Genomic DNA, 20,289 nt, shown 5'->3' with positions numbered 1-20,289 from the left:
AATTAAAAAATAATAATTTCAGTAATTTAAAAATAGCGATTCTAAAGTCAGTAGGACCACAAGAGGTTACATATATACATACATATATACATACACATATATACATACATATATACATACACATATATACATACACATATGTACATACATATATATGCATACATATATACATACATATATATACATACATATATACATACATATACAGGGTGTCTCAGTTAAGAGTTTCAGAATTCCTAAGAGAGGTAGAGTGCATCCTGACGACTCGAAATCATATAGGAATAAGGGGTCGGAAATGCTTTCCTGGAGCGGTAATGTACACAGAAGCACCATAAAGGAAAGAGGCCGTCAGTGAAAAATCGTTTAAATAATACATTGAAATAAGCATAAGGTACATGGGTCAAAGTAAGTGTTTGAAGTTTCTGCCACCGGCTACAATGCACACCTCACATCTCTGGCGCATGTACATCCGAACATTCAGCAATGCTCTAAACATCTCTCGAATTTCTCCGGCAGCTACTGCAATTTTTACAACCAGCTCCTCAGCATTGTCAACAGGGGTGCCATAAGTCAGCGTTTTCATGTGACCCCAGAAATAAAAAGCAAGACATGATAGGTCGGGTGACCGAAGAAGCCAACGCACTGGAAAACTCGGAACTTTCGTACAACGCCATCTACCGCCTCTGGAAAGCATTTCCGACCCCGCATTGCCATATGATTTCGAGTCGTCAGGATGCACTCTACCCCTCTTAGGAGTTCTGAAACGTTTAACTGAGACACCCTGTATACATACATAAATACATACATATATATACATACATATATACATACATATATATACATACATATATATACATAAATATATACATACATATATATATATACATATATACATAAACATAAAGAAGAATGATAAAATAAATTAAAATAAAATAGACATTTCTTTTAATGGGAAACGTAAGGGTTCTCTTCAGGAGGCATCCCTTTGCGATGGTACTTGCGATATTTCAAAAGGAAGAATATCTATCCTAAGATAAAAATTACTCTTAATAATGCATCTAGATTGCTAACAAATAAAAATGCAAGTAGTTTGAGAAAATTAGTTTGAGATATAAAATAAAAACAGAAAACAAACTTACTGACGTGGAGTAAAAGTTAAAATGCTATACAAATAGATATACTGACAGATAACAGAAATTCGAAGAAAAATATATAAAACGGTGCTTAACTAAGAAGAAAACTAAGAAGAAAAATATATAAAACAGTGCTTAAAGCTTAAATCGTGTAAAATAATATTTAAAAATATATTTGGTCGAAAAAAAATACGAAGCCAATTACATTTCAGTGCCATCTATGAATATTAAAACAATTACATGTCATCTAGGAAAAAAAACACTTTAATAAGAAATATTTGGAAAATTTCAGCAACAAATCACTTAATTGGAAGGGAAATTAATATATATATTTAAATAAATATATTAATTTCCCTTCCTACTAAGGGTTTTGTTGCTGAAATTTTCCAAATATTTTTTATTAAAGTGTTTTATATTTAAGTTGTTTATTAGTGTTATATATTTAAATATATATACATATCAATTCTTATAGTTCTTTTACAGAAAAATCCTCTTAGAGAAGAATCCAATTTTAGTTTAATTACCTTCACATGACGGTTCAGCGTTACTCCAGGTAGCATTTTCTAAACACAAACGTCTTCTCGGGCCATGAATCTCATAATTAACATCACACACGTATTCAGCCTGACTTCCATAAAAGGTAGTGTTCGATGGGAGTAGCCAATGACCATGGGGAACAGGACGGGGAAAGCCACAATCAATATCTAGTGTTGAGAAATTTAATTAGATTTTCGTTTACCATACAAATTTTTAAAAAAATTACTTTTTTAATTTAAATCTGACACTAGTTAATAAAAAACGAGTGGACTTAAAAACACAAAACTAGTAAAATAAAATTTAAAGGGGAAAAAATCAAAACACACTTACACATGCATGCCGGGGGCTCAGTGGACCAGTCACCAGAGGCCAAACATGTTCTTAAAGGTTCTCCTTTAACAGGTAAATGTCCTGGTATACATCGGTACTGTACTGTTGAACCTACTCTGAATGAATCGGCAGATGCTCTGTCATTACCTCCATAAACTACAGTAGCATTCTTTGGTACTTCTGGAGGCACACATCGAATTTCTAAATAAAGAGAATAAAGTCGAATGTTTTTAAGCCTTCATATGACTATGATAAGTGTTTATACTAATTCATTAGAATTGAATAAAATAAATTAAAACTAAATAAAATCGTTATATAAAGCTAAGTTTTTATTTTTTAAGTTCATTGGATTACCGGTAAGTCTTCATATAAGCTGGAGAATATAAGGTATCATTCAACAAACCCGTAAATTGTGCCTGAAGTTAATAAGAACTGTTTTTTGATTTATTTCAAATTTTCTCACCTTCACATTTTGGAGCACTCTCGCTCCATTTCCCGTTTTCCATACAAGTCCTGGCTTTTGGTCCAATAATTCGAAATCCTAAATTACAGTTATAAGTAGCCATGCTGGCCAGATGAGTGGTGCCGTTGGCATATTGTACTTCCCCTCTCAAAAGAGGTTGCACACGTCCACAGTCAACATCTAAAACAATTGTTAACGTATAAATTAAAAAATATATATTCTTAAAAAATACGTTATTTAAAAATACATATCAATACATTTATTAAAAATTGCATATTTTATTTTGTTATAAATACGTTATTAAAAATACATATTAAAACAATTATTAGAAATACATATTTTATTTTGTAATAAATATGTTATTAAAAAATACACATGTAGTTTATGAATTAAATATTTTTTTGCAATAGAAAAAATACTTCGGATAAATTATAAACTAATCATAAATTATAATAAGTTCTCTAGACAAAAATTAAATAACTGAAAAAGTGAAAGAAAATTATTTTAAAGAAAACATATAAATATAATAAACAATTTCTAAAAATAAAATTCACATATAGTTATGCTTAAATAGATATTAAACCAATTTATACAACATTTTTATATTTGAGATTAATTATTGTTTGAAATTATACCTTGCTTTGTGATATAGCTTTGCATTTAATAAAAATTATAATAAATAAAGGATTACCCTCAAAACAACATTAGCCTTGAGATTATAATCAATACATTTAAAAACCAAACTTTTTGACTATTTAATTTTCGATAAGAATAAAAAAACATTTAAAATTACATAAAAATTAAATGAATTATAATGTGAATGTTTTTCAATTATTGCTAAATTCAAAATAAAATTAACAATAATAGATTGAGTTAATTCAAATGACTTTCGTTTTAAATCTATATCATTTATAATGTAATACATCGAGATAGTTCAATCACTTTTTACATTTTTAGTTACATACATCATCAATGTTCACTCGAAAATCTGATCATTGAATCAATCTTTTGATTTTGTGTTTAGCGCACTGAACACACAAAAGATTTATTAAATCAAACATAAAAGAAAACCTGAAATCTGCCACTTATTATTAATATTTGGGCATGCTTCATTTGTCTATATAACTTTTGTCAGCTCTGTAAAAACATTCAAAATAATAAATTCGAAGCAATTGATCTTATCTTTAAATGTCAAGAAATATAACTCCTTTTTGATGGTGATCATCGTTTCAGATTACGAAGGCTGTTTTATAAGTAAGGGCAGTTTTGCTGTGCGCATTAATAGGTGACACGTGAGTCAAAACGAGTGCTTGCGTCGTGCCCAGGCATTTATTGGGAACAACTGTGCTCAGTTACAGCTGTGTAGGTAACCTATACGGTCACTTTTGTGTCTTTAAAATGTTCAAGTTTAACAAATCGCCAGTCACGTATGATGTACTGTCAGTGATGCGATTTTAGTTGGCAAAAAACCTGTCTCCTGCATACATTCTCCGACAGATTTGTGAAGTTTACGAAGCTTCTTACTGGCACAAGTTTGGCTAAATTTTGCTACTCCATGAAAATGAATCTTCGCAGCTCAATCATGAGCTTTATTGGACTCTTTTGGCTGGGAAATTTTGAACCACCTTCAATACAGCCCAGACCTTGCGCTAAGTGATTTTCATCTCTTTCGATGTTTCAAACATCATTTTGGCGTCAACCAGTACAACGATGAGGTAGACGTGAAAACGATCGTGACCTCTTGGTTATAGGAGCAGGCGGCAAGTTACGATGAAGAGGCATTCTAAATTTAGTTGTAAGTTGTGATAAGAAGATTAGTGTTTAAGTAAACTTGCGAACTATTTTGAAAAAAAAAAAAGAAACGTTTGTAGAAACAAAGCAAAAATTGCTTGATGAAAATTTTCTTTCGCTTGGTTTTTATTTTCAAACTGCCCTTACTTAAAAAACAGCCGTCGTATCTAATTCATTTGCATAAATCTTTTCATCGAATAAAATTATCTTACATATGCAGGTGGGTAGACTTCCTGACCATTTTCCATCAAGGTTACATTTGAGGGTCGTTCCTCCATCTTTGTAGGTGGTGACGTCGTTGGTGGACACAGCGGACAATTTGTAACCCGCCTTGCATCGGAATGGAATCTCAGAATGGACTGTAAACGTTGCATTCTCTGGAATTGATGCGCCTTCTGGAACATCTGGCTTCCCACAATCGATTACTGGAAAAATAATTATTTAAACAAGTCATTTTCTGAATCATTGCCTGATGTCAACATGATGTCAACTGAATCATTGCCTGATACAATTTAAGTCACTACAAAGAAATTTCGCCAAACCAAATTTCTCCCTTTGAAAGAATTTCTAATTGGAATGGTAAACAATATTCAAAGTATTTACCCAATTCACAAGCTTTCCGGGAAATTTTCTCACTTTCTTTACGTTACATTTTGTGTTGCAGCGAAAAAACTATAGGATTTACAATTTTGAAATTACAACAGGCTAAAATAATGTACTGAAGCAAAAACGACAGAATGAAAAAATTTAACATCCAACTATTAGTTCGTGAATCATTAAATTTTTTAACTGTTAAACTTGTCGGGGGAAAATATCAAGTTTGATCGATCTGTAACCTGCTGAAATGCAACTACATAGTAAAGGTTTCAAGTGCTGATAGAACCATTTTTGTTTTCGAGCTTCATGCGAATTTTGTTTCGAAATTCCAAATTGTTCGAAAGTTATTGCAAATTACTTGCAATTGCATCATTATTAAAATAAATTATGATTCACCATAGATAGTTAGCTATAGTTTCTTTTAAATTTCGAGCAATAAAAATCACAGTAGTTAAGCAAAAAATTTCAGTAAAATAAGGTAATATTCTGAATTTTAATGCAGTTTAATTTGAAATGATACTATTGTTTCTAATAAGGAGTGTTGACAAGCATATAGTCGCTTCGATAAATCTCCTAAATATATGCTAGGTCTAGTTAAATGCCACTGCCCGGTACACATTTGCCCGGTATGTTCTACATCAATGTTTTTTAAGGTCAAGAGTCACTGCCTAGTATGCAATTAGCTGCTACTCCGAGCACTGATGTTTCTCCTAATCTATCCTCAGCAGATATTAAAATATATAATAAATATAATAATATCAACGAATAAATTAATATCAAATCGGACATAACAAATATTTCGGACATTCACCGAAGCGACTATGTGATTGTTGACATTCACCGGTGAAAGTCGACATTCTCTTGATTTCTGTCATTCACTGTAACACATATATATTATTTTTTGGTAGAAAAAATCTTTCGCCAATGCTTTCGCCAAAACACAATTTATTTCGCATATACAAATTCGCATTTAGTGAGGTGGCGAATGCTTAGCATGCATAGTATTCATAATTTAGATACATATCGCACCCCGGCAAGAAAAATGACACAAACCAAAAAACAGCAATTTTGAGGTTATGTCAATAAAAAATATGCATGAATGGCCCCTTCAAGCTCAAAAAGTGTCACATCTCTAACCTGCAATTTATCCAGCTGAGGGCAGTTGTGTCAGTTTTGAGTATAATTCAGTAGGTTATCGCATTCTTTAAGTTGGTTTTTCTCAAATGCTGCATTATAGAGTTATGACACTTTTCTTGCCGGGGTGCGATATGTTGAATAAAATATTGATATTACGCATACGTTGATATTATCGTTACAAGATAAATTACATACGTGAGCATGTTGGTTCTCGACCGCTCCATTTTCCAGTCTCAAGACAGGATCTCTGATCATGGCCAGCAATGGTGTAGTTATCGTTGCATTTGTAAGTAACTCTACTCTGATACGTGGTTAAACCATCGTCTAGAAGTCGATAGGTTCCATTGCCCAAAGATAGTGGTCGTCCACAATCAACATCTAAAAATTGAACATCATTAATCAGCGTAAAATCTTAATCATAAGGTAAGTAGTCATTTCATCATGAAATTTCTACAAAAATTTCATCAAGAACCGTTTTGGCTCAGGGGATAGAACGTTTGCTTCCAATGAAGTGGGCCGGGTTCAAATCCCAGCGATGGCTGGTCGATACAAATTCCACACCTGACTCACACCGCCGCAGTTCTGACGTAAAAATACCCTTAGTAGTATATGGATCAGGGGTTCAAGTCCCTTTGTCGCCAGATTAACCGTGGGAGGTTTTCGTGATTTTCCTCTCATATAACGCAAATGTGGGTTAGTTCCATCAAAAAGTTCTCAGCGAAGTCAAATTTTTCCCAATGCTTGATCCAGGAGCTCTCTTGTCTTCTGGATTTGGCTCAAGGCTGCAAAGTTGTTCACTAGTAGTTATAAACCCAAAACATTGAGTCGGCTATTCAACTACGATTATTAAATAATTTCATCGTAAAGTTTATCCACAAAATGTTAGACAAACTGTTGCAGTAATTAAGTAATTGTTGCCAAAAATACTATTTAATAAATAAAATGACATGTTTCAACAAATACGTTTCTCAAATTGGAAGCATAAATGAAGTTTCTAACCTCGATTTATATAAGAAGATGCTTTTTGCAGCTCATAGCAAGCTATATGAAATTTTGGCGTGTCTTGAAAAATAATATGCTTCAAATTAACTGCCATCTAAATATACTGCTAATTTGAACCATATTCTATCGCGAATTAATCTACGTCAAACTTGATTAAACAATATTATGTTTCTAAATTAAACGAAATCCGATTTCATTAAACACCTATTAAATTACGGCTAATCTACATAGTATTGTGATGTAGGATTTATGTTGAACGATTTTTTTAGAGTGTTTAAGGAGCCAGGAAAATAAATTTTTATCTTTTTTAATCAAGATGATATTTGTAATAAAATCATATTAAATTTTTGAATTGATACCTGCTCCGTGTGTTACAATGAACAGGCGTCCCCTGAGCACATCCTTGCTTACCTGTGCTTATCAGACAAGATGTGACGGACAATCCTGTGATGTCATTGGACTTTTTTAGCGTGCACGAAATCATGGAACTGATTTAGCTCTGCTGATCTTAGGGATGTGCAGCAATAACAGGTAATTAAATACTATCAATATCCGTGAAAATGTCAATTATACGAAAAAAAATATTTTTCTTTAGGGGGATTGAAATTCTTATTGGTATACAAAAAAAATCAATACAGTCCTAATATAATGTTAAATTTGGAATAACTTTTAATATAGTGATTGAATTTCTGTTTACTTATATGAGTTAAATGTTTTGTACACTTATATGACCTCTATGTTATCTGCGTTTTAAAGTTGTATTGAATTTGCACCGTTGTATGGTTCAAGGTATCAATGCTATGTTTCAATATTAAACTACTTTTTCTTAAAGTGTGCTTTAATAGCAAATTATATAGCAACAAGTATGTTCTTTTTCTAATGAAATGCTAAGATTTATCTTAACTTTCCATCACATTCATAATTCTCCAAAAGTAACGAATCATTAATTATAGAACAATATCAAATCAAATATAATAAAAAATCTTCTTTGTTTTTGTCGAGATTGCCGACTTAAAACTCATTAAATTAACTGGCTTAGTTATTCTTACATTTGCAGATTGGATCTCTTCCGGTCCATTGTCCACCGAGTTGGCATTTTCGGACTTCGTCGCCCACAAGTTTGTGACCCCTGTCACACGTGTACTTGACTTCATCTCCTGCTTTAACTCCGGTCATTTCCATTGTAGCATTCGCTGGAACCTTCAACCTCTGACACCAGTGATCTGCGGGGGAAAAAATTTATGTATATATATATGATTTAAGATCGTTCATTGTTCAATGCGAGAAACCAAAACGGATTTAGATGCTGGTGTTACGCGAAGAAGAAGAAAGCTTGAATTATGGGATAGTTTATATCAATCTGGACTAGTTGATAAACTTAGATTACTGTATGGTCTATCAGATTTATGAATGACTTAGAAATGGATAGGGCATTAGTGTTACGCTAGAGCGATGTTAACAACAAAATCAAAACTTATGAGGAATCAGTAAGGCATATATCAGTAATACTAAAACTGACCATCTTCGATGTACCTTTTCTTAGAAACTACTTATGATATTCCGATACTCTTTGAAATGATATGATACTCTTTGAAATTTTTGGGGGGAGTTTGAAATTATATTATTTGTTTGATATTTTAGCCTATAAACGGGAATACTTTTTGAGCTATGAGATTTTGATCAAGCTTTTTAAAAAAATTAAAAGTTCATAATTTTTTGTAAAATTTTCTGCGAAAAATATATATCAACAGCATGAAAGTGTAAATATTCTGTGAAAAAACTGAAGCAATATCTCGTTTAGATGCTGTGAAAAGGTCAGTTCTAGCATGATTGGTACATGCCCTACTGATCCCGCTTACGAAAAATGCATCACTAAAAGTTTAAGGCAAAAATAGTGACTTGCATGCATTTTCGCAAAAAAAGATGATGTACCAACGAATTAACTAAAATGAAATGAAATGTCTTCTGAATTGGGTTCAAAACTACCCAGTTGAACATTAGTATTGTACCAAAAAATTTGGGTCGGTTATTCAATGACGTTTATAAAATAAAATAACTCAAGGCAATTAATTGCTAAGTAAAATTAATGATATTTTAAACAATAAAGAACTTCATACAAAGTAAAAGATAATTACGTCCCTTGCGATTACTTAGCTATAGTTCTGATAACACGATTGTTTTTTTTTCTCTTGGAGGTGAGATGGAAAATTATTAATTTTCAAATTCTTAAATTAATAAATTTCATTTTTATTTATTTATCTTTCATTTTTTACTGGAGGAAGAGGTATGCATCCAAACAATAGAAATTTCGCGAAAAATTACTATTGCTCTGTTCTAAGGTAATGTCATTCCACATCAAGAGAAACTACTCAAGCTTTTACATTTAATATGCTAATATTCTTGACTATTTAATGTTTTATTAATATTTTTTCATAAATTAATTTACATTAACTAGAGATTATAATTATAATTTTATTTATTAAAAAGATTTTATAAAATCTAGTACACATTTAATTTTAAATCAATTTAGGACATAATAAGCAAATAATTTAAGTTATAAAAAAAGAAAAGTTTTAAAAAATTCTAAAGCATTAATAAAACTAAGAGTTCTAATAATTATTTCTCGAATTAAAAGAATATTCAAAAATTATATCCATCAGTGCAATTAAAGACAATTAATTGAAGAAAATTTTAATTTTATAATAAACAAAATCTGAAATTAAGATTGTTTGAACACAAATTGAGAAACTTAACTAAGGAGACAAAATGCATGTAAAATTTGTATGTATTTATTTACCTGCTAATAAGCTTAAATTAATTTATTCAGTAATAAAAATATAATTTCACTTTATTTAAAATATAATTAACATTAATATTTATTATTTTTATCGCTATTAAAAAATTTAGAAAATAAACAATTAAATCAAAAATAATTTAAATTAGAAAAGATTATTATTTTAATTTATTACATTTTTAAAAACACTACTATGTAAAATTGTAAATCAATTGACGAACTTATATTCTTTCATAAACAAATAAATTAAATTATTTGCAAAGGCTAATTTAAAGTTTCACCAGACGAAAATCGAAATGGCATCAGTTCATGAAAAAATGTAAAAGAGTTCTTTATGAATCAAGCTAATAAAAATCTATCTAATACAACAAAATAATTTAAAAAGAGAAACTTGTAAACAAATTTTTGTAAAGTTTTTAGATAAACTACTTTTGACTAAAATCTATTACAGTCACTGAACATTTTTAGTATTTCTTTTTTAAGGTTCAAAAGAGTGAGGCAAAAATATTTTTTTACATTCAACTTAATTAATAATTTAAATACAGTATGAAATCATTTGTTTTCTAAGGAAGTTGAGCTCTTACATTCACATCTTGGTTCAGTGCCATTCCATTTATCGTCTTCGGCACATCGACGTAGTCCATTTCCAACCAATGTATAATTTTCTTGGCAGACGTATAAAGCAGTCGCATTATACGTCGTTCTACCATCTGGATACGTAACTACTCCGAAGTTTATATTCCGTAAATCTCCACAGTTGACATCTATAAGTGAAAAAAAAAACATTTAATAAATTTGAAAAAAGAGAGGAAGTGAGAGAGAGAGGGAGAGGTAAGAAGTCCTGCTACTGTGAAAGTGATTTTTTTGGATTATTATTTAAAAAATTAGAAATGGTTATTATTTTAGAACATGAAGTTAAATCTCCTCCTTTGCCTTCCGAAATCCCCACCTTTAACGCATATATAAGATTCGTTTTTGAAAATAAAGTGTAAAAATGTCCACGTTTGGGTCCACAAATTTAAGGAAGAAACAATGAAAAACATTATCAAAACCTCATGAATCATAAGGGAGGAAAACAAGTCTAAAAATCCTAGAAAATATTTTTAATTTTTAGAGGAAACTAGGAGGGAGAGCAATTATCAGAAAAACCACCAAGTTTCTTCTGGTCCACAAACTAATATTCCATTCCTCCATAAAAGCAATCACGCAACAGCCCATTGTGTGCCAGGGGGGACGTAGAGGCTTCTCAATTTCGTGAGCAACGCCATGATTGTGGCTAAGTGGTCAGCTTTGCGCATAGTACTGCACCGCCTTTACTTCCCAGTCAAGCTGGTACTCATCGGTCTGCAGCTGGGTGGGCTTCAAACCGCCACTGAGGACCGTCCTACAACCTATCACTTTGACCACCGAGCCATCGCTGTTCACATTCTTCAAAATTAATTTGTAAAATTATGACAACGTTTTTGTTTTTTTCCCCCCCACTAAAATATTAATTTGCAATGCCGGATGCGCATACTGTATGTATACTGTCCCTAATGTGTGCACTTAAATGATTGCCTAAATGTTTTGCAAATGCAGTTTTATACAGTTTAAATAGAAAGATTTTTTGGCACATTTTCCAGTTGAAATATTAAAATTGTGAACATTAAATTAGTTGCGTATTAAATTAGTTTCTTAGCATTAGTAGTTAGTATTTTCAGTTTAACAGTTTTATCTTAATTTTATTTATTTATTTATTTTTATTTTACAATTTTAATTTGTTTAATTTAATAACTTAAAAAATCTTACTCAGGTTTTTAAAAATTATTTGTCTCATTCTGTTCATTTCAATAAAGCAAAAACTTTATTTTTCGTTCAATAATGACTTATAAATACGATATTTCTATGATACTACGCTGCAATGGCACTACTTAGATTAGTAGAAATTAGTTAAATTTAGATTAAAGATCGGCAGCAGTTAACTAGGCAGGTGGACATTTTGTACTGTAAGTTTTATTTGCAAAATATGCCATATTTTTTCTATATCATTTTTATTTGTTAAAAAGTAGTCTGAATGAAACAAAATTAAAACAATATATTAACTCAAAAACATTATTTTCATTTGTTTTACTTTCAAATGAAATATGGATATAATTAAGTTTGTGTTCTTTAAGCCATTAATATAAAACATCACACTTATATTAAATTTTCTAATTAACTCCGGAAGTTAGAAAGCTGCTCCCGATTAAACTAAAACTACCACTCATAAGTTAAAACGCGCCCCAATTCACTCCAATTTGCAAGAATAACATAATAACTTCTCACCTCATTTCACTAAAACACTTAAGTTGAAAAACAATTCAACTACATTATTTTCATTTGTTTTATTTTTGAATAAAATATGGATATAATTAAGTTTGTGTTCTTTAAGTCATTAATATAAAACATCACACTTGTATTAAATTTTCTAATTAACTCCGGAAGTTAGAAAGCTGCTCCCGATTAAACTAAAACTACCAATCAAAAGTTTAAACGCGCCTCAATTCACTCCAATTTGCAAGAATAGCATAATAACTTCTCACCTCAATTCACTAAAACACTTTAGTTGAAAAACAATTCAACTACGTGATTAAATTACTAACCGTAGTCACTTTAAAGCCCAACCCACAACAGATCAGCGTTGTTAAAATATTTTCTCAAAAATTAGACAAATTTCATTTCTACACATAAAAAATTAATTTAACTCTCCATCTACAGTTTTAGATTTGTAAGAAAAAAATTATCCATCAGCGAGAGGAAAACATTGAAATGATAAACACAGGGTATTTCGCTTTTGGCTGTCGTTTATTCATTGTATCCATCAGTAATTATTCTAGAATAAATTTGAGAAGGAATTAAAAGAATAAATTAAGTCACTCACATTGGCAGGTGGGCGCGGTGCCGCTCCAGAATCCATTGCTCTCGCACCGACGAACTCGATCCCCCACCACCTTGTTGCCCGTGGGGCACTGGTAAGTGACCGATTGACCCAAGCGGAAATCTTTCTCCGAGATAGTTGAGTTTTCCTGTCGGTCTGGGTTACCACAGTTTGATGGTCCTGTAAAGTAAACATTATATCAGCGATTGGAAAAACCACATTTTCTTTGAAGTTAACTACAACTGCCACTACTTTATTACAATTGTAGTTAACTACAACTACGTATTTTAAAATGTAGCAACAACAAACTACTTTCGAAATATAGTTACTACTCTAGTACTTTACTGGAGAGCATAGTTTACGCCAGTAGTCTGAAACTACATTTTGCAACTACAACTACTTTATTACAATTGTAGTTAACTACAACTATTTGTTTGAAACGTAGCGATTACAAACTACTTTCGAAATGTAGTTACTACTCTACTACTTTTAAAACTACTTTGTAGTTACTACTCTATTACTTTACTGGAGAGTATAGTTTACACCAGTGGTCGGAAACTACATTTTCTTCACAGTTAACTACAGCTACTTTTATTACAATTGTAATGAACTACAGCTACTTTTTTTTTAATGTACCAACTACAAACTACTTTCGAAATGCAGTCACTACTTCGCTACTTTTAGAAAACAAACTTAACTGTAGAACTTAATTTTCACCAATATTTATTTTGAATGAAAAATTGGCTTAATTAAGTATGAGGAGATATTTAGAAGTTCTAATTCATGTTTACATGAAATAGATTTTTTTTGGCATGATAAGTGGTAAATGCTTCAGCGATTACAAATGCTGAAAGGATCTTTAAGATACTTAAACTTAATTTTGTTAGCTGGCCTGAAAATGACTTAAAAACCAAAGATAACTTAAGAGAACTTATTTATGTTTATAAAAATCATTAGTAGATAGCAGCACTATCAGCTTTTTAAAGTAGGAATTTTGAATAAAAAATAACAAAATACTAATTTTTATTCGAATGTATAACTATTTTGCATCTCGAAATTAATATGATAATATATCTCTTAAAAAAATTAATTAAGAAATCAATTTTACGCACATTAGCGTTTAAAATTCTTTCCGAAAATAAAAATAAACAAAGTTCTAAAAGAACCGATCTGCTTCGAGTTCATTTACCGCTCTGATTGTCTCAATGATTTTTTAAAGAATGCTGATACAATTAGAGTACTCTTTTTAAAGTTTAATTTAATTAATTGGACTCTGACCATAACAGCGAATCGTTTTAAAAAAATAATTGATGTCTCGTTAGAATAATGAGGTAATCTATAAATTACTTTCAGATACCTCATCTAATCTTCTTTTGTTCTGGCTATTCAACAAAATGTGATAGTATTACAAAAGTTTTCTAAGGAAAGAATGCTATTATTTTTACTAGTCATAAAAATAGAGAGCTTTGTAATTTTCTTTTAAAAGTATTGTATTTTATCCTAATGAAGTAGAGAAAAGAAAATCAGTATTCGTATTTTCTGTAAGGTTTGTTTATTATTGTATATTGTTATTCTGCAAGGTTTGTTGGTATTAGTTGGTTTTCTAATTTTGCTATAAAAAATAATAATTTAAATTTTTAAAAAAGTTATTTTAATAAAATACAATTAATATTTTGTTGCTTAATAAAGTGGAATTTATCAAAATACATTTTTGACTTTGAACACACTTTGAACTTATCAAAACAAACACACACCTACACCAATAAATTAAAAGATATGCGAAATTTTAGCATTTTTGAATAACTCCGGATTTTAGTTTCATAAAAAAAACTAGAAAAAAGTACCTTTTTGGAAAATAGTTGAAAATTTTCGAAATCATTTTCGGTTTATCAATTTTTAACTTTTATTTTTGAATTAAACTATAGCAAAAGAAAATAATTACGGAATAAAATGTTACAAAATGATCACGGCGTTAGTATAAATATTTATTTTTTCTTTCTTGAATAATATCAATTGTCTCATAAATAGAAGTAGATAACGTAAAATAAATTAATGTTAATAGTAACTTTTAAAAAATACTTTAAATTTTTAAAAATTTCAGATGAAATTACGCCGATTGAAATATAAAATGTATGTAATTTTCAATGTATCTAATATAATATTGTAAAAATATAGAAAAATGAATGCTATAAAAATTAATGATGGAACATTACAAATATTATTTAATTCTATAGAAATAGTTAATTATTTATTACAAAAAAATCATTAAAAAGTGAGTATTATTTAGCAGTCTTAAGTATCCTTTAACCATTTCAGGGTGGTGAGATAAAAACTGTCCCACTTTACTTCGACAAAATTATATAGTAAAACAAAAATAGTTTTTATCCTTTAAACAGCAGGATAATCAAAGCATATCGTTTCTCCATACAGTGACAGTTATTTTTCCTTGACTAAATTTTTTGTTGAAATTTTTTTGCCTCGCGGTGAGTTAATGCTAGAAATTAAACAGGGCCACTCGTTTCTAATGTATGACTTGATTGTTTTTTGTTTTTCAGCACAGCTGAAAAAGAGGGCTGTGTTTTGAAGGCATTGCAGTCCCATGAAATGATGTTTTTTTGCAAATAATACGGTATTTTCAAAACTGATATGAATTTCAAACAGTTATTCATGACCGTTAGGTGAAGTTTATCTTATCTTTAGCCAGGTTTATGTTTATTCTGAAAATAAATGGCGTAAAAAATCAATATGAAAAAAAGCTACAGTTTTGAGAAAATGAAAAGCATTTGTGGTCTAATTTTTTAACATTTAGATATTTACTCCAATGCTGCATTATGTTAGACCTTAAAAAATTTTCAAAAATTGGGAATAAGGCATTAATTTTGAAAATTTTGCTCTAGGTGGAAATAACTCTCCAAATTGGGAATTTTTTAAAATGTTTATTAACCTTTCAAATGTTTTAATCAATTATCTGCTCAAAAATCCTGAGAATTCTTCACAGTAACATTGCATATGCAGTTTAAAATTATAGCTTTTTTTCAAGTGTAAAGCACTTAAACTGCAGATTTTTTTTATTTTCCTTAGCGAAAGAGATTCGACCATGTTAACCATGTTAAGGCTGTTTTTCGAAGCTCTGTCACCAACTGCATGAAAATATTAAAAAAAAGCTTTAATTTAAGCGCCTTACACTTGAATCAATGTGATGATTTTAAACTATATGTATAATCTTGCCATGAAGAATTATCTGTGCCTTAGAGCACACCAATAACTATTACGTATAACTAATAACGTATTGAAATTATTTAAAAAATCGTCAATTTGGAGGCATTTTTCTACCTAGATGAAAATCACTGTCCTATTCTCAATTTTTGCAAATTTTTTTAACCCAAGCAAATTTTTAATAATGCAGCATTGGAGTAAGTTTGTAAATATTAAAAAATTAGACCACAAACGCTTTTCATTTTCACGAAACTGTGGCTTTTCACCTTATTGGTGTTTTGCGCCATCTTTAAAATAAGCATAGAAAGCGCTGGTTTTAGATGAACTAAACTTGACGTAACAGTCATGAGTAACAGTTGCAAACTGACAACAGTTATAAAAATAGTATATTATTCGCAAAAAAGCATTATTTCGCAGCAAAAGCATTATTATCAACAGAGCCTTCGAAAAACAGCTTTAAACTATTTTAAATATTTGTCTGTTCTAAATCCCAGATGATTCTTCACATCAAGAGAGCACATACAGTTTAAAATTATACCTTTTTTTCAAGTGTAAGGCACTTAAACTGTGGCTTGTTTGTTTTCCTTGGCGAAAGAGCTGCGACCTTGTTCATGTTCAGACCATGTTAAGTGAATCTCCCGAGCAATTTCAGAGTCAAATCAAGTGCTCAAAAAATGATTTAAATTAATTCAACGTGAAATTATATTGCATTAATGTTCTTCCAATTAATGAATTTATGTTATTCTATTTTGCTTTTAAAAGGAAAAAAAAGAAGAAAAGAATAATAACTCACGGTATTGGCAAACCCATGGAAGGTAATCAAGATCGCAAGTCACATCGTTCCACAGCCATTTTCGACCACCATCCAAAACGATGCAATTTTGTTGGCCATTATAGTTATTTGGTTGATCTTCTGCCCATAAAAACTGCTGCACACTGCTTCCTAAAATAACACAAGAATATGGCGTGATTAAAAGTCCCTAATTTTTCAATTTAAAATGAAAATATAAACCTAAACAAATAAAAGATACAAAGAAAATAAAAAAATAATACAAAGAAAATAAATAATTCCTTCTCGCTCCTTCACCCGTTGCTTCTCAATAATTCTTATTTCTTGACTGCAAACACATTTTTACATAAAAATTTAAAATTATCTAAATAAAATAACCCATAAAGTTTTATACAGTTGGACCTCGTTATAGTGAACTTCCTGTAGTCCTAGCACTAAGTCCACTATGAACAAAAGTTCTCTATATCCGAAATCTTTGCAGCAGTATTTTTGGTACAAAAATTTACTTTATAATTTATTAGAAAAGGAAAAATGTGGAGTTTCTCTACTATGAAGTTTCCTTATAGCGAATTTCCTTTTTAACGGAAATTTTAATGTTAAAAACATTACAAATATTTACCATATAACGAAGTGATTGACTACTAATTAGAAATTTTTTAATTGTCTATTTTTTAAATTTTCATTTTTTCTGGAATTCTTTAGTTGTTCATCTTTTCCATTTCCTTTACTTTTGAGAAAAATTGAGAGGGAATTTCCGCGCTAACGAGTCACCCTTATATGTGTCTGTTTTCGGAACTACTCGAATTATTTATTCCAACGACTTTACTACATTATAATGTGCATTACTTCGTTTTTAATTAAAAATCATAAGTAGTATATACTTTTGTGCTTATTACATTGCCTAAAAATTTTGTTAGATTTATCTAAATAGCTGAGGGGGGGGAAAGAATATGTGTTCACTGTAAATTAACTACCAATATATTATCTTTTCACTATAAGTGCATGAAAGAATAATAGTTAAATAGCACTTTAAACGGGATCACTTGAAAATGTTCACCACGATCGAGCGTTTATTAATTACCGGGTTCATTATAGCGAGGTTAGACTGTAGTATAGACATAGAATTAGTTCCACTAATTTAGCTTTCGATTCTATGGAAAATAGTATGTAAATCAAGAAATTTTGCTCGGTTAACAGTGCAGCTTCATCCATATACTTGCTTTTTAAACTCTTATAGAATTTTCGGTTACGATAAGAACTCGCCCATTTTTCACCAAAGAAATTATTTAGCAATTGTAAGAAAATTTAATTCTTAATACTGATTTAGGATTGTGAATATTTATTTTGTATTTATCATTTTAATCGCATGCATTGAATGAGCACAGTTTCGCATAACATTTAATTCAAAAGTAAATATAGCTAATCAAAAAGGAAGTATAACTTATTTATTGTTTCATAATTGTAAATAGTTAACTAAATATATTAATCATAAAATGTTACTTAATACGGTAATAGTATGCAATTTTTAATATTATAATAAATAATAAATATTATTTATTTTAATTACAATCAAAATCGAAAAGTAGTAATATGAGAGATTAATTTTAATGAATAGTTCACAAATAAATACAGCTCTAACTTTTATTCGTTTCATGTTGTTATGGACTGTTAAAGATATCTCCATTTTCTTTGTATCTTAAAATCATATTCAATTAAAATTCACGAAACTATAAAAACTGCCTATAGGCTTTCATATATAGTTAGATATGTTGCAAGTTAAGCAAATTATATCAAGTAACAATATTTTTGCTTGGTCTGTTAATTCTAAACCAGATGCTATTTACTTCTTTCTCTAAATATAGATTATTAGCTTGAAAAGAAAATCTGGGGTGTTTATATATAGACTTATAAAATTGTTACTTTCTTTTTAGAACAATTGAGAAAGAAAACTTCTTGCGAATGAGATGACCTTTCAATAATAGAATAAGATGATCGAGGATTACTTCTTGGAAAATATTTATATCTCCATAATCAGATTCACGCAACACTGACCAAATCTGATTTTCATTTCATTTCGAAGAAACTTCTGTTTGCAAATAATATTTAATATAATAGAATTATAAATCTTTGAACTTTCATTATACATAGTTCTTGAGCGTATCAGAGAAGTGATTTTATTATAAATTGAACTACGGAGAAAAGCCTTTATCATTAAATTATCTCATGCTTTAATTATTTAAATAATCTCAAAATAAGATAATTATTTATCGCAGATAATAAATCTGTGATTCTTCTGCATCACTGAACTTAAAATAATGTATTTTCTTCATATTATTATTATTAGACACCTTAAATGGGCAACTGGTATTGACTTTCATTTAAGCTTTCCTACGTTGATAATTGTATGTTTTGTATTTTTTTTTCATGAAATTTGGAAGTCTTACTTCGCCTTTTTGGCCATTTTTCTATGAGACAATTCTTTAGTAACCATTCTTTCCACAATACTTTTGTGCATTTATTTGCTTTCAAAGCCCTAATGCTCTCTTCTCTATTCATTCTTCCGAAATACTATCATATTTTACGTTTAGTACTAAAAGTTTATATGCGTTGCATTATTACCCAGTTATTACAGCTGATGAACAATATTTGGTGGAATTATTGCAACAAAAACATTGTGTACTAAATAAATTAATAGTTACAGTTAACTTCAACACTAAAAATCAATAAGTACTTACTTTTATTACTGTTGGATAGCTGTGTTTCATGGTTCACAATTCTCATTTATTTTAATTTAAAAGAGGTAGTCTATTTATTTTTAGTAGAAAATATGATGCATAGTTTTCGTCCTTAAAGTAGGTAATAAATATTTATGACTAAAATACTGTCTCTTTTAATTTATTCTTTAAAAAAATCAGCATTGGGCTGTGTCAAAATCAAAATTGAATAATCTAATTAAAGTAGGTGGACGTTTAGTTTGATCAACAAGTATGATACATAGCCGAGGTAAAATCCAATATTTGAGATTGATATATTGATCCAGTAATATGATTTTGGACTAAATTTTCGAAAATGAGTTTATTATAAATTTAGAATTCCTGTACTCTTGGATTTCTAAAAATACTTTACTCCTGCCTGTACTCTAATTATTTACTGAGTTATAATAGTTTTTGTGTAAGGTGATAACAGTGGATAGACTAATGATTTTATGTGCTTAAATGCGCTTATCACAAAATCAGATTTTTTTTTACATTTTAAACGACCTTACACCCTTAAACACGATATCTCATGTTTTTAAAATATCTGTCAGATTTTTTCTACATTTTGAACCCCCTTACACCCTTAAACACGATATCTCATGTTTTTAAAATATCTGTCTATAATTTTTCATGAGTTTTTATGATTATAGCACGCATATTTTGAACTGTATACTAAGAGAAACAAGTAGAATCTCATTTTTTATGATTGAGTTTTCGCAAAAACAAGGGAGATAATTTTTAAAAATGTGCTATTTTTACTACAGGGTTTTGCGTGTAAGAAAAAAAAATGCTTTACTTTTTTTTACCAAAAAATAGCCATTTAAAGTAAATAATAATTAGAGTTGTT

The 20,289-nt window shown here is 29.7% G+C and overlaps 1 protein-coding gene across 2 annotated transcripts in view; it reads right to left on the bottom strand.

Moving 5' to 3' along the window:
- LOC107441258 (CUB and Sushi multiple domains furrowed) overlaps positions 1-20,289 on the bottom strand; it is a 106,178-nt gene that overhangs the window by 7,523 nt on the left and 78,366 nt on the right. For both annotated transcript variants that reach the window (XM_016054457.3, XM_043045797.2), the window contains exons 8-16: positions 16,690-16,839; positions 12,684-12,860; positions 10,369-10,548; positions 8,040-8,213; positions 6,184-6,366; positions 4,467-4,679; positions 2,464-2,643; positions 2,001-2,201; positions 1,658-1,837 (exon numbers count right to left, since the gene is read on the bottom strand). In XM_016054457.3, coding sequence (XP_015909943.2) covers positions 1,658-1,837; positions 2,001-2,201; positions 2,464-2,643; positions 4,467-4,679; positions 6,184-6,366; positions 8,040-8,213; positions 10,369-10,548; positions 12,684-12,860; positions 16,690-16,839 — 1,638 coding nt within the window. The remainder of the gene's footprint in view (positions 1-1,657; positions 1,838-2,000; positions 2,202-2,463; positions 2,644-4,466; positions 4,680-6,183; positions 6,367-8,039; positions 8,214-10,368; positions 10,549-12,683; positions 12,861-16,689; positions 16,840-20,289) is intronic.

This window comes from Parasteatoda tepidariorum, chromosome 4 (genome assembly GCF_043381705.1).
Source record: "Parasteatoda tepidariorum isolate YZ-2023 chromosome 4, CAS_Ptep_4.0, whole genome shotgun sequence".
NCBI lineage: Eukaryota > Metazoa > Arthropoda > Arachnida > Araneae > Theridiidae > Parasteatoda > Parasteatoda tepidariorum.
Note: the sequence above shows the minus strand (reverse complement) of the source record. Positions and strands in the feature narration are given on the sequence as shown.